This window comes from Durio zibethinus, chromosome 26 (genome assembly GCF_047325235.1).
Source record: "Durio zibethinus cultivar Kanyao isolate XHJ-2024 chromosome 26, ASM4732523v1, whole genome shotgun sequence".
Classification (NCBI taxonomy): Eukaryota; Viridiplantae; Streptophyta; class Magnoliopsida; order Malvales; family Malvaceae; genus Durio; species Durio zibethinus.
This window is the reverse complement of record NC_143187.1, coordinates 8,933,175-8,948,126: the sequence shown is the minus strand read 5'-3', so window position 1 is coordinate 8,948,126 and position 14,952 is coordinate 8,933,175. Positions and strand designations below refer to the sequence as shown.

General features: G+C 32.4%; 2 protein-coding genes and 1 non-coding gene across 3 annotated transcripts; all 3 read right to left on the bottom strand.

Moving 5' to 3' along the window:
- Nucleotides 1-5,087: 5,087 nt before the first annotated feature.
- TRNAG-GCC (transfer RNA glycine (anticodon GCC)) lies at nt 5,088-5,158 on the bottom strand. The gene has a single exon. It is a non-coding gene; the product is annotated as a tRNA-Gly (tRNA).
- Nucleotide 5,159: 1 nt separating this feature from the next.
- LOC111274981 (ubiquitin-like modifier-activating enzyme atg7) lies at nt 5,160-9,690 on the bottom strand. Its single transcript, XM_022860035.2, is given in 15 exon segments — nt 5,160-5,539; nt 6,034-6,104; nt 6,107-6,192; nt 6,323-6,438; nt 6,532-6,732; nt 6,859-7,047; nt 7,147-7,305; nt 7,385-7,529; nt 7,614-7,719; nt 7,828-8,017; nt 8,184-8,278; nt 8,417-8,471; nt 8,569-8,760; nt 8,864-9,081; nt 9,419-9,690. Coding segments are annotated over 15 exon segments (2,133 nt in total). The 5' UTR covers nt 9,555-9,690; the 3' UTR covers nt 5,160-5,365.
- A 511-nt stretch (nt 9,691-10,201) lies between these two features.
- LOC111318702 (transcription factor bHLH30-like) lies at nt 10,202-14,084 on the bottom strand. The gene is made up of 2 exons (XM_022921577.2): nt 13,216-14,084; nt 10,202-10,934 (listed from the first exon to the last, which is right to left on the bottom strand). The coding sequence occupies exons 1-2, from the start codon at nt 13,522-13,524 to the stop codon at nt 10,455-10,457; spliced, it is 789 nt and encodes a 262-aa protein (XP_022777312.1). The 5' UTR covers nt 13,525-14,084; the 3' UTR covers nt 10,202-10,454.
- Between the last annotated feature and the right edge of the window lie 868 nt (nt 14,085-14,952).

The window sequence follows — 14,952 nt, the reverse complement described above, 5'->3', positions numbered from 1 at the left end:
CAAAAGAAATAGGTTAAGCTAATATTTTATTATGTCTCCAAAGAATCAATTTAATGCTTTACGTCCAACCATATCTAATAAAACGTCTCAGTGCGCTTGACCCACTGAAAACTAACCCCTCCAACTCTTTTATTAAAAATTAAAATAAAAAATAAGAAAATGTAAATAATCTTTGTCTGTAACTATATGCTATCTTACCTCCATATGTTTTTGTCTACAAACTTCTTACTTGCGCAACAAGTGTCCAACTTAGGACACAAAAGAAATTTGTAGATTTATTAATAATAATTTTGAAATTTTACATATGGAAGATAAAATCAAACACTTTTTACAAGAAGTCTGTGTCCTTTTTAAAATAAAGATGAAATTATCTCATTTGTCTTTGTTAGAGTGAAGTTTATTAGTAATTAGTATGGGAGGTACAATAAGCTCATTAGAGAAAAAAGATATCCAAATTGTCAAATAATCATTAGTTGGTAACAATAGGCGTGTAGACATGTGAATATGTCTTATCAATAATTAACTTTTAAACTCATTCTTAAATTTTTTATTTTTAGGTTTTCATCGATGTGAAACTATTCATTTTAAGACACAAAATGAATATAATAATTTTTTAATAATATTTTTTTAATTTTAGCAAATAAAGGATAAGATCAAAATATCAATGATGATAGACATATCTGACTCTTAAAATAAGAATAAAATGACATTCATTTATCTTTTTAATGCAAAAACCAACCATTCCTAACTCTTTGTCTTTCTCTTACGTTTTTCTTTGGGTTATTGTTTGTTAGAGCCTTTTTTTTTTTTTTAAGTACGAGACATCGCAGAAACTTCTTTCATTGACTCAAAAAATTGATGTGGATTCATTGATTTTCTTACAAAGCAATGATATTTCATCTTCTATGTTTAAATTGTTTCAAAAAATCATTCACAACCACCCTTTTGTTTCTATTTTATTTTGCTAATAGAATTCTTGCACATCAAACTCAATTTTTGGAAAGGTGAAACCTTTCAAAATACTTTTTGACAATGATTTTTACGTTGGTTTTGCAAGAGATACTGACCAAGCCATACCCAATTCTAGGTATGTACCCAACACCTTTTGCTGTTTATTTGATGGTTAATAGCTTTTTAAATATATAATGAGTTCATTTGTAGTATCAAAATGAAAGGCTTGCTCGGTATGCTATATCATTTTCTTTCATTTTAATGTGCAATAGCAATAGTAACTTAATGTTTGTATGTTTGCAAGTAGTTGTTATTGTTAATAATAAACCAAAAAAATAAAAATAAAAAAAAACTCTAACCTAAGGTGAACTCTTTACTTAATTATTTTTGTATGAAAACCTTCATTATAGAAATTTTTTTTTCATTTTTGTGGTAATCTTTAGTTTAGAAATAAAAAAGACTTTGACTTAAAGTAAACTCTTTATTCAATTATCTTTGCATGAGAACCTTTATTATATAATTTTTTTTCTTTTATTTCGTGATAATCTTTAGTTTAAATCATTTTCAATTTTTTGATTTATCTTAAACTTTATAACAGAATTGATAACAACTCAAATTTCTATCAAACATTAATTTTTTCACACTACATTAATAAAATGCTCGAGAGAGTCAATTATCAAAGTATATAGTGATCTTCTCAAAGCAATAATCAAAGTATATAGTGATCTTCTCAAAGCAATAAAAAAACACGTTGGAAAAGAATAGTAGAAGAAGTATTTTAATGAGTACATAACACAATAGTTTAAGAAGAAAAGTCAACTTTCTGACCCATTTTTGGTTGTCCAAAGGATCAAGCTTGCCAATGATCATACATTTTCACTTAACAGATTCCATCATCACAAGGTATTATTGTCTTTTAATGCTTTGGCTTTAGTACCACATATCTTATTTTGTTTGTTATGATTAGACTCCTTATTATTGTATTTGCTAATTGCTTTTTAATTTTAATCGTCTGTTTCACGATTCTTTAAAATTTGTTAATATATGTATAAGAAAAATTAAGAGATTTTTTGTAGCAATAGTATAATTTTTTTAATCTTTAGCTTTTTTTTAAGCAAGGATTAATAGAAGGCTTTAAGGTGCCTATCACTGGTTTCTCCAATGAGGATGCAGTTATGATTTCTTCTAATTTATTTTGCCATTACTATACATGTTCTATTTAAAATTTAGTCTATTAATTAAATAATAATAAGCAAATTAAATGTCTTGCTTCTTGAGTTTGCAGACGTTGTAAAGCAAATTATGCATTTGATTGTTTCTTTTAGTTTTTTATTAATCTTTTTTGCTTTATTGTGGTAGGTTTATTGCTTCTATTTTTTTGTACTTTATTAAATTCATGCATTTTGAGTATGTTGAGTTTACTATTGGACTTTATGGAATGACGCATTACTGTAAAAATTAGTTCATCAATTTAGTTTATTGCCCTAGATACCTTTTATATAATAGTTTCATGCTTGCCTTTTCCCAAGACTCAAGAAATTTATTATTACATTCTCTAACTCTTATCATGAAGGATTCAATTTCATAATTTTTCAATTTAGTATTTTCTCAATTTAAAGGTAAGATTTAGTATGTTAACTTATAGAATCATTTGCATTTACCTTGATTTGTATTTTCAAGTTTAATTGTGCGAAGACAAAAAATAAAATTGAAAAGTATGAATATGAGAAAATTATTTTAGATATTAAAAGTAGAATTATTGAACTTATAAAGACAAATAAAAAGGGTAAACAAACTTTTTAGGACTATAATAGTAGGTACTTCAAACATCTACCATGGGATTTTGGGCAATTACAATTGGATTCTAATTTATAAGACAAGTCTTTTAAACAACAATGAAAAAAATTATACTGAGATTTTTGCTATAAAAAAAGCTACTTGCGATCTTGGAAGGAGTGTCAATCTTTCATTGAAATAGGTTGACTTAGGGTTAAGATTAGAAAGGTTGAGTTTAAGAGAAGTAAACTCTTTAGTAGATTTTTTGGCTAATTTAGGTGTTACAAAGATTGATATGTTTTATGTTTGTGTTAAAAGGATTTATTTCTTTTTATGGCTGAGTTTGTTTCTAATAGATTATGATTTTTTGGAGCTTTGCCCTTATATTGTAGGTCTTGATCTAGTTGCAAGTGTAAGACTCTTCTATGAATAAAAATCATATTTTGAGTAAAAAAAAATTGTTTATCACTTTGATGATGCATAATTTGACCTATTTTATTTAGCAAGATATTATATGAATTTTTTAATTCAGATTTATATATTTTGTTTTTGGTTGCTTATCAAAATTACTAGTGTTTCTTTAAACTGTTTTTTGAATATATTACTTGTGATTTAAACTTTGAACTTAACTCTATATTTAATATCTTATAATATTGCATTATATAAATTCTCTTATATTTGATAATTATATTTTTAATGTTGGATTATATAGATGCATATTTTAAATGTTTTATTAATTCTGCATTGATGCGCTGATTGACTTTCTAGTTTCATATTAAAATTATCTTCAAGAATATAAATAAATCTTGTTTCACTGTAACTTGAGTTAAGAGAAATGTGGTCGGTTTCCAAGCCTATATACCTAGCTACACCTCAGGACTTAACAGTGCATTGAATTTGAGGGTAGGGTTTTCAGGTATAACCCTTTTTTTTGTTCACTTCTTTTAATAGAGTGAAAATTCTCTGCAAATCTTTATATTGGCAATGAGACACACCCCAAGATTGAAGGAATCCACTTGTAGAAGCTGAAGAACTTAGGTGTTGATTTCCACGTGGTGCCACAAGGTAGATGCACCTGCAAAATCAGCTAAAGTTTATATTAATAATGGAGTAATGGACATCCTACTGACGTATTAAACCGAAACTAAGAGTTAATGCCCACAACAACAACGGCATTAGCAAAGGATAGAGAAATTTGTGGGATGACTATATCATCCACAGTACTAACAATGATTACTAAAAGTTATTATGATATGAGTCCACTTCGACAAGCGAATAGTGCAAAAGCCACTTCCTATAAAGCTTAGACCTTTTTGCAAGACTTTGAGATGGCAAAGACCTTGAGACTTAAAAAGTTTCCAGTCTTCTTTGAGCAACTGTTGCTTTTTCTGCCTTCAAGTGAAGGTTCTCACGAAGCTGTAAATTTTGAATAATTTTTCATCACTATTTTATTTGCATTATTGTAGGATTTCTTAGAAAATACATTAGATTAGACTTGGAAAAAGGAAGATTTTATGGGTGGTGAAGAATTTAGGCCACCAGAACTTCTGCCTAATATTAAATTGGTCATATTTGTTGCACTGTTTCTTTTATGTTGCAGCACAATCTGCTGCTTTTAACAAGACCTGACTGACTTAAATTTATGCCAAGAAAAAATTTATTGTACCCCTCCGAACACCTTGTGTTCAAAACAAGAAAAGGTAAATGTAGCGGGCAATTTCACTTTCCAGGACCCAAAAAAGAAATGGTTTTTGTGTTTTGCAGTTTGAACTAATTACCTGAAATTGATGAGACATTTCACCAATTTATTCTTCAGAAGTGTAAAAGTAGTACTACTAGATTACCCGACCTACTTTAATTACTTGAGAATGATTTTGATGGTGAGCTTGTGTCTCAACTACATTACTTCCCAGTTCTCACTTTTATCTGTTGGCCCCAGATGAAGTGCCACTTCGAATAGGACTTCAGAAATTGGATCAATGCAAAAATTCACTGCATAATCACAGACTCAGAAACGAAAGGCAACAAGAGAAAAGAGTGCAGCAGTCCTATTGATCATGTTTGATTGTTGAGTCTATCAAGTCACTGCACAATCACAAAAAGGGCGAATGAGAAAAACACTTGTGAGAGTCTCACTCAATGAAGACAAAATTCGAAGCTTTGCTTTTGAACTAAGAGTTGTTTGTGGGTTTAGAAATTCACGGTTCATGGTAGATAATAATGAGATCAAAGAATTGATAAGACGGATTATTGTTAAACCCAAAAAGAAAAAGAATGATGGGTAATTTGACAACATTTTTGTCAGTTTACAGAAAAGACAAGTTCTCAGGAGATCTTTTGGGAAATTTCTGCAAAAGAGCTGCACCAGCCGGGAATCGAACCCGGGTCTGTACCGTGGCAGGGTACTATTCTACCACTAGACCACTGGTGCGTTGCTGTGTATTGCATCAGTAAGAAATTACTTAATGTTATCTAACACTTAACGTACATTGAAACCGTCCGATTGAATTCAAATGGAAGATGAAACTAAGAACCGATATAAACTTGACACTGCTGTTCTGGTTTGTTTTATGCAATTAACAAGGTTGTGTTACAAAAGAATAAACTATTACGAGAATTGGAAAGTATAACCGAATCTTCATATTTCGATGCAATCATCATCAACATCCTCTATTTCATCATTCCAGTCTAGTTGAAAAGAGTTTGCCGATCTCATCAACTCTGTTAGTCCAGTAAGATCCTCAAGATAGGTAGGATGGTTAATCGCTTGGAGTATGAATTGCATCCCTCTCTTGCGATACTCCGACACAACCTGAAAGGATTATTCATGATGATCAGAAGGGTAAGAAACCTCATGCGATTTATTTAGAAATTTCAGCTAAATATCAGAAGCTGAAACAAAATATAACCAATCATGCTTGAAAATTTAATCTTCTTAATAAAATAAAATTTGAAATTTATTCTCAAAGATTCTTCAATGAGAATTCGTCCAATATGATATATTCTGTTTATGAGGGTAAACCAGCAATAATTAAGTAGGCATCTGACTTTTATTATACCTACTGGGAATGAAATTGTCTAAAGGGCTCCGAAGTTACACAAGGACAAACAATTTATCAATATAAGAATCGCTCAATATCAACTAAAAGAAGGCCCATGCAAACTCCTACAAGGCAGTATTGCTAAAAGAATCATACAGAAACAAACCCCACATAGACAAGAAACCTTAAAAGGATGAATAAGAAAACAGAAGATACAAAAGAAGAAAAAAACAAAGAACAAGACTAATAGTAGCAATGAACTTACAGTGCTGCAACATGCTGTGCAACTGTTAGACGCGTGGCCCACAAGGGTCATCTGCTGGAAGTGGGGTAGGGACCACGTATCTGATGGGGTAAAATACCCAGAGGAAGCTCAGAGTTTCCACCATTATTGGAGTTGGAAATCTCAGCTTCAGCAAATATCCTGCATATATAATTGGATGGTCTATGAACCAATCTGGACTTCCGCTTAGCTTTGATTAAAACAAAAGCTTGTTAAATCTCCCACGAAACTACAATGAAGAAGACTTTTCACATAGTTTCCAAGGATTTACCCATTAGGATGATGCAATATTCCCACTAAAAGCTCAACTGCAAGTGCAGAAGCAATAGGTGCAAGCCCTGGACGTGTAACAGTGCACTGTTGATCTAATGTGCGGTTTGAAGTTGACTGCACAAACCACCACAGTTATACAGCTAAGCTGGACATACATAAAACAGCTATAATACCAATTATTGCATTCTATAAACTCTGGTAAATTACATCTGTTGGGGCAACCACATCATTACAGAAGTAACAACCCAGTCTATGCCCTCTATCTGTATTTGTTAGGGCAAGGTTATCCACGCCAGCAGATAAAGAATTTGCCGTTTCAGCTTTCAAGCCAGGATTGGAGTTAAAAGGACCAGGTCCATGGCGCATAACCAAGAAGCTGTCAAACCCTAGAGCTGAATTAATGGCTATCTGCATAATGAGAAGCCAGTATCAAATGACTCAAGTCCGGTAAAAATCTTTAGGAATCCTAATCAATGATGCCAAAACAGAATGCCAAATATCAAAGCAATTCATATACGAATTAAGGAGATGAACCTTATTAGTGTTGGCACAGAGAAGCGTAGGGAGCCATCGACTCTCTCTAGTATCGGTCAACAAGAAAATTACATCATGAGAAGCAATCAAATCATTGAGTCGTCTACAATCTTCAAGCACACTTTTCTCTTCTTGGCTGGACACTGGATGTCCAGGCATAGGAATGGCCATAACAACACCTTCTACTTCCTAAGAAAGGTATAATAAGATAAATGGTGAGAGGAGATGGAAAGATTTTTCTGTTCTGTGTTGAGCTTTGTGTTATAGGCCTCAAATAAAATAAATTACCACTGCAGGAAATATTTGTTGTAGGCTTCTCACTGCTACTGTGGCTTTAAAATCACCACCATTAAGGCAGTCATCCAATGTATACAGCGACTGCCTCAATGGATTAGACATGGCCACCCTGCCATTGTCAAGTAGTGTAATTTTGCGGACACCCCAAGCCTGCAACACATACAGTCTTTAGTCTCAAGATAAATGAATTATTATCCAAATTTGTGGTTGTTGGTTTCTGAATAATTACCATAAGCATTCGAGCAACCTGACATCCAAGGGTACCCGCTCCAAGGAGAAGGCACTTTATGGAAAACAAGATGTCTAAGTTAAGAGATGGCAAAGCACGCCATCTCATTAGTTTCAAGTTTAAGTCAGCTGCAGATATGGCTAACCTGTGGAAAAAGTGGAAAAATGAATAATACATTAAACAGATAATACCATAATGCCTAATAAAGTGACAATGCATAAAAAGCTACCTAGTTGGATCCCTGGATTTAGCAAGGTTAATACACATCGGTACTTTTCTCCCCTTATTTAGTTCCCATCCTACAGCATTGGGCACACATTGATGTTCCCTCCATCCTAAAGAGATATTTAAGTCAGAAAAGCTAGCATAAAACGAATTCATAATGTTGGAACAAATAAAATAATTATCCAGCAAAAAGCTGTCATCCAAATTCTGCCACCTACCTTGTCGAGCTGTGATCAAGGCTTCACCAACAAGTGACAAGCTCAAATCAGCAAAACCACGATTCTCTCTATAGCACAAAAAGTGGACTGTTTTCAGATACCATCTGACACAAATAAGTGCTAGGAAGTTGCGGAGAGGCCAGCCAGGATTGTTTTGAAGATGACATGGGTCATAAAATGTAAATAGCAACTGCCAATAACATGTGTAGTAGCTTTGAGAAAGAGATATCCAAGGTTTTGTAGTTTTTAGTCTATCAATATCATCAACCATACGGAATTTTGATTAAAACTGTCCCCTCTGCAATGATAAACAGATTCATATTCCCAAAAGGACATGACGAGAAAGGCAAAAAGACCTTTTGGCCATCACGTTGACAAGCTTCCAAATCCTTAAGATGCCTAATGGCAGCACGTGAATCAGAACCAATACAAACCAAAAAGAACGGAACATCTGCAATAGACTCATAAATTCAGGCTGTGAAGGATGTAAAAGATATAGACAAAAAAGGGAGCATAATCACATTTGAATTTCAATGCAGTAACATCAAAAGAAATATAGAACTTGCAATAGCAGAGAGGCAAAATCTACCAGCTGTTTCACTTGAGTTCCGCCATTCATTACATTCCGCTGATACAGATTCTGCCTGCAAGTCAAAAATTAACAAAAGGAAACCTTTAAACACCAAAAAAGACAAAATAAATAATCCAGACAATTTGCTTGTGTTAAGCACATTCTAGCACCTCTTCCAAGGTGAACCATTGAGAAGCTGGCCTCAAATCAACCAAAGTAGCAGGAGGATCAAGTGCAAGAGCAGGAAAAGCAAACCAATAATGAAAGCTCCATCTTTTCAGGTCTGCAAATGAGATAAGAAGGAACCTTGATAATACTGCACAATCTTCCACGGCTTTTCCACTATGAATATCCTCCCAAATCTAATTGTAATTGACAGAAAACATAAACTTCTCAAATAAGATTCGTATCGCATTAAGCCAATTACATGGCACGCTCTATAGTAAACCATTCAAACTGTTTCACCTTCCTCGCTTCTGCCTTGAGCAACCCTTGTTTATCCAAAGCATGGAAACTTTCAGTCGTATTGGTGTTGTAAAGAATGCCCGGAACAGAGCACCTATTTCGATTGCCCCTAGTAATAGCTGACATTGCTGATTCCTCATTCAAATCAGACGGCAGGGATTCAGCGAGGAGAGTCAAATGATTCGAAACTAGAGGATGCGAGCAGGGTGCGTAGAAACCTGCAAAAAGAAAAGCAATTTATTTTGATTATAAAAGGCCAAATTCAAACTCAAAGCTTCCCAATTAAAAATCTTTTGCATTAAAAAAAACTCAAAAGATAAGAAAACTTCATAACTTGCCATTATTAACAACAGAAACTTGGATTAAACCAAGTCCAATCAACAATTAATTATAAATAATTAAAAAAATTTACTTTTACAGGAGAATAGAGACATTAAATTTTCAAAAACGAAAAATAAGACTAATAAATCAGATTTTTGAGCGAATTAAGAGTGAGAAATTTAATTTTACAAAAAGAGAAAAAGAAATTGAAAGGGAATCGGGGAGGTATGGTACCGGAGATAGGAATAGGAGAATCGTCGACGCCAAACTTGTCAAGATTCAAAGAAGATAATCGGTGCCAAAATCCTTCGTCTATAGAACTCTGAAACGGTGCCAATTGAAGAATGGATCCACTCCCTTCTTTCGCCATGCTTTCCCCGTTTCTCTTTCAGTTCCACTTTATTTGCTTGCCATTTCAAATTGCCAGCTCTCTCTTCCTTTTCTGGAATCGTATGAATGTCGTCGAAAAGAAGCCTCCTAGTCCCACTCAGCTCCAAACTAATGCCACGTCGGATTGCTTTTTGTTTTTCAAAAAAATATATATCATTATTGGAATAACTTTTAATTCTTTTTTTTTTTTTATTGAAGATATTAGCAAAGTAGCATTGATTCTTTTATGAATTGTGATTTTATATCAGCTATGATCTTTTTATGAGTACTATAATTCTTCAATTAATTCCAACTTTAACATGAAATTCACCATAATTTTTATTTTTTTATGAAATCCGTCTCTACGGATAATTGAGATTGCCTAATAGTATAAATATTTATTTGATGTTTTAATTCATCCATGCTTAAATAATTTTTACGAATTTTAAAATTTAAAAAAAAAATAATTTTGAGGATTTTTTTTTCTAAAAATTCAAAATTAAATGAAATTTTCAAAAGAAAGTGAAAGACTTTATAGATAAAAATTAGATGTTAATGGTTATTCTTAAAATATATATTAAACTAAACTTAAGCTGAAATTGCACCGAAAATAAAGAAAAAAACAAGCGAGGAATTTTCTTCTTTTTTTTTTCTTTATAACACGAAAACGATCATATCATTCATTATTATGATAAAAGCGTATATCAGAGTACAGTTTCATTACAAGCCGTTTGAAAGTGTTCTAGACTTTTGGATACAATGTTTATATCGTAAATATAGATATGGCATTTAAAAAAAACAGAAGGTTTAAGTATTCCAAACCAATATTTGCACATAAGAACACCCATATAGAAGAGATATCGCAGTGTCGATCGACACAAACAAGACGAGGGCTAATATTTTACGAAGATGAGCTTGACGAATCCAAGTAAGGGATCCTTCGTCTCTTGTTTGAGAATCTTGAACATGGTGAGTATTCTGGTGACGTAGAAGCCTTCTCCAGGACTGAATTCAGGGCCTGGTGAATGGAACATGCAAGAAATTGCCGTGCCTCCGCATCATCGGCATGTGCAGCAATTCTGCTGCCGGTGAAAAAGAAATCATTCCTCAAGCGACTTCCCAATGTCGATATTTCTGCTTTTACCATCTTAATTGGAAGGGCATGGAGAGCTTTTCGTAGGTCAGTCAGAAGTTCAGGTCTATAATCACAACAGATTGATGCTTTAAAGGAAGATGTCCCATTGGCTTCATCAACACATGGTTCAACTCTCACCTCATCATCGTCCATTGGAACAAGAAAAGCTTTGCTGACTTCAGTTGCATTCTTCTTCAGTTCTTTCACTTGTCTAATTACTTCACCAAGTAATGTGGCTTTATCCATCTACAATGAACAATTGATCGGCAGGGTTAATGATAGATCATGAAATTACTATCAACTCAAAAACATCTTCTGGCTTCTGTATGAAAATAAATAGGCTGCTAGTCTCGCCAATAGCAAACTAACCAATCAAATTATTGGTTCCAACTACCAGCATATTCTTCTAACAAACCTGTCCACTGAAGCAACTAGCAATACAGCCAAGATAAGTCTTCTTAAAGCATAGTCCAACTGGTGATAGATAATTCCTCAACTATGAAAACAAGCCATACAGACTCAGATAAATCAGCTACGGCAGGAGTCAGATCAAACCAGTAACTACCTGGTAGATGATTTATAGACTTTGATCCAGAAAATATGAATCCTTTGACTTAGTTAATTATTAAAAAAATATTGACAAATGGAGAAGAGCAACAAAAAAAGAATGTAATATAAGGACCTTTCTAAGTATCCCATGTCTAATCCTTGCTTACGTTCCAACCATAATATAAAATCACATTACTCTACTAACCAACACATATCTATGTATGCCTCGTATAATTAGTTAATATATTGAAGAAAAAGCCCGCGGGAGGATCCACAGCAGAAGAACAGCTGTTACATTGCTCCATCAATCTAATCATTATCATCGCAGTCACTTCCGAATATATATATGGTGTCCAACCAACCGGCTATAAGCTTTGTCAGCGAAACTAATATTTTATAACGTTATGTCAATCTTATGGGCATGTTCTTTGTTAATTAACACAAAGATATCAGCAGAGTAGAAGCAGTTGCAGGTAGAAGGAAGGTGTACCTAACCATTAACTAGAAAAGTTCCTGAGATTGAAAATTAAACAAGATGAAAAAAATTTGATCCGATGATAATCAGTCTTGTTTTTTAATCTACATTGTAACTTACCTCGAGTTTGGTTTATTATTGAGCATACCCAAACACATAGACTGTCATCCTCTTTTCTTTCTGTACACTTCTTTCATATAACAATGCAGATCACTCCTGTAGACAAGCTTTCAATGTTGGTTTTGCTTGAAAGCACAGAACCAAACTCATCTAGAACTTTGAATGCCCAATATGATGCAACTCATGTACTACAATTTATCAGAAATATACCAATCATCCACAGAAGGTCTGAAATTGGGGGCAGAACGGCGTTCCCAACCATAAATAAACCTTAATCTCATAATAGTCAAATTCTAAAAATATCTATTAAATTAAAAAATTGATGCATCCCATAGTTGACTCTAGCATTTCTGAAACTCAGAGTTGACCTTCCAAGTGCAAAAATAATGCAACAAAAAGTGGATTACACAATTGCATAAGAGATTTGAAACTTAAACATTAAATACTTGTTTCATGACCTACAACTTCATTTCTTTTCTTCTCATAGAGGACAATAAATAATACCATTTGAGGAGGCTGATATAAATCAAGAACTCTGCAATTTTACAATGCATATTGAATTAAGCCCCTCATAATTTGATAAGAATATCTGATTCAAGTTTATCCTACAAAATAATAAATTTGTCATCATTCATTCATAAGGGCCTGACTCATTCCTATCACGGAACTCATTATGGGCAACCTCTAGGTTCTTGAAATGTTAACTGATATTCTAAAAATTGAGGGAAAAGAATCAAGTACACCAGTAATTAGTCCAAAATTTCAAGATGTTATTATATCTTTTCAAGATTTGGGAGAGGAACCAATTAGACTATGCCTCAGCTACAATTAGGCCAAAATACTTATTTTAGTCTAAGTTGTCTAATGTTTTGCATTCTCCATTGCTCTTCCCTTTGCCTTAAACACCTAGAGCTTGGAGTTCATTTCTTTCCCTAACTCTTCTAAGCAATCAAACATACTCTAAATTAACCAGAAACAGTTAAAAGAAGAGCTTGCTGCATATGATCTAATTGATACTGCTTATTAACATCTATGAACTGTTTTAAAAGCAGTTTCAGCGAAATTGATAAAATCAACAGGATATAGCATGCAAGTGTCACAACCTGCACATGGCCGGAAGAGTCAATTCCCGGTTTCAGGAGCCACACATGCTAGAGCTTGAGACTCAGCCCTGACATAAGCCACCACTACTTTAATTCAAAGAATCCTATCAAGCACATAATATAAGCAAACTAATCCATATTCCTCTCCCAATAAAATTTTCCAATAATCAACTTTCAAGAATTGCTTCAAAATTTTAAATTAACTGAATTATATTAGTCATTAACAAAGATAAACCAAATTCTAACGTAAATTGTACTAGTACATGAAAAATAGAATAACCTTTTCTCTGCAGGGCAAGAGGGTGCGGAGGGTTTCAAGATGAGCATTGATCCTTTCTCTCCTTCTCCTCTCTGCTTCGCTATGACTCTTCAACGCCGCTATAACTTTCTCTTCCGACACGTTTTTTTCCCCTACTTTCAACGGCGTCTTCACCAGCTCCCCTTTCTCACTATCCAAAACCAAGGACTGTGACACCGACACCGACGAAGACCCTTCATTGCATGGACCCGAATCACGTGAAAACGGATCAAGGAAACCAGAATAACAATTTCCAGATGAAAAGTTATTGTTGAAAGAGAAAGCTGCCATACAAGAACAAAAAAAAAAAAAAAAGTTCCTTGCGAGTTTCTTTTTGTTGGTTTTTACGAGCCAGAAATGAAAGAGAGTACACCGGGTGGACGTGTGGTGGGAGCAAACCAAAAGGAAATCTTTTCGAGAGGGAAGTTTTGTTGCTTAACGTTGTTGATCAGTGCTATGACTAATATGATGATAGCTTCCATTACGAAAGAGGACAACACTAGGGGAATAGTTTTAAGCAGATGAAGATTAATAATAAAACATCCACATTTTCATCTTGATGGTCTTGAATTCTAGCATTTCTTCGAGATATGTATGATTCTTTTGAGAGTTTTGAGACGTTTGAACGAGAAAAAAAAAAAAACAAAAAAAAGTTTTTGATGGGATTTTTGGGATTTCGATGAATAATCAAAAAGGAAATGGACAAACAAGTCAAAGAAGATTTGGGTTCCAAATCCAAGTAGCAGAGAATTAGGCTTGCAGAACAGAACAAGATAAACTCTGTTTCTCTGAGTTTCTTGGAGTTTCTGTGAGTATAAGACTTTTTCGATTTCGGTATCGAACTGAGGTATATAAATTGGATAGGAGCGAGATGGACTTAAAAAAAGTGTTAAAAAGGTCAATGGGATCATAAGAGGAAAGACCCACGAAGCTTCGTGTGTCAATTTTTTATTAAAATGGATTAAATAAAATTAAAATTTTAAATTAATAAATTAAAATTTTTTATTACGTAGATTAAACTTGTAAATTTAAAAATATTTTAAATAAATCATGATATATTTTTAAATAAATCTTTTTATTAAAAATTTTAACAGAATTTTTATTTTTTAATATTTAAGTTGTTAAGATTTGAATATAATTATTAAAACTAAAAGTTTAATATTCTATTAATAAGCCATATAAAGATTGGTTGATAAAATTTTTATTTGTTAAATAATTACAAAATAAATTTGAATTATAAATAATTTTTTAAAATTTTTTAAAAAAATATTATTAAATTTTTATTAAATTATTGATTTATAGGTCTATGTTTTAAATTAAAATTTGGATTAAATATTCATATAATTCTTTTACTTTATATTTTATGTAAATTTAATACGTAAAGAAATGAAATTTGTAATTAAGTACTATCATTCATAATGGTGTTTTTAATTAACATTTTTATTTAACTTGTTGATGTGATATAAATATATAATAAAATGCTAATGATCATACAAAATTTAATCATTGCCACGTTAACATTGCAAAAAAAATCTAAAAATTAAAAATCTAAAAATAAAAAAAACTAAAAATTTTAAAAAATGAAAAAAGAACTTTGAAAATTTTAAAAAAGAAAAAAATATATAAGGAAACTAAAAAAACTCAAAAAAAACTAAAAGAAAATGGAAATTAAAAAATATTGAAAATTAAAAAAATCTAATTTTGAAAAATTAAAAAAAT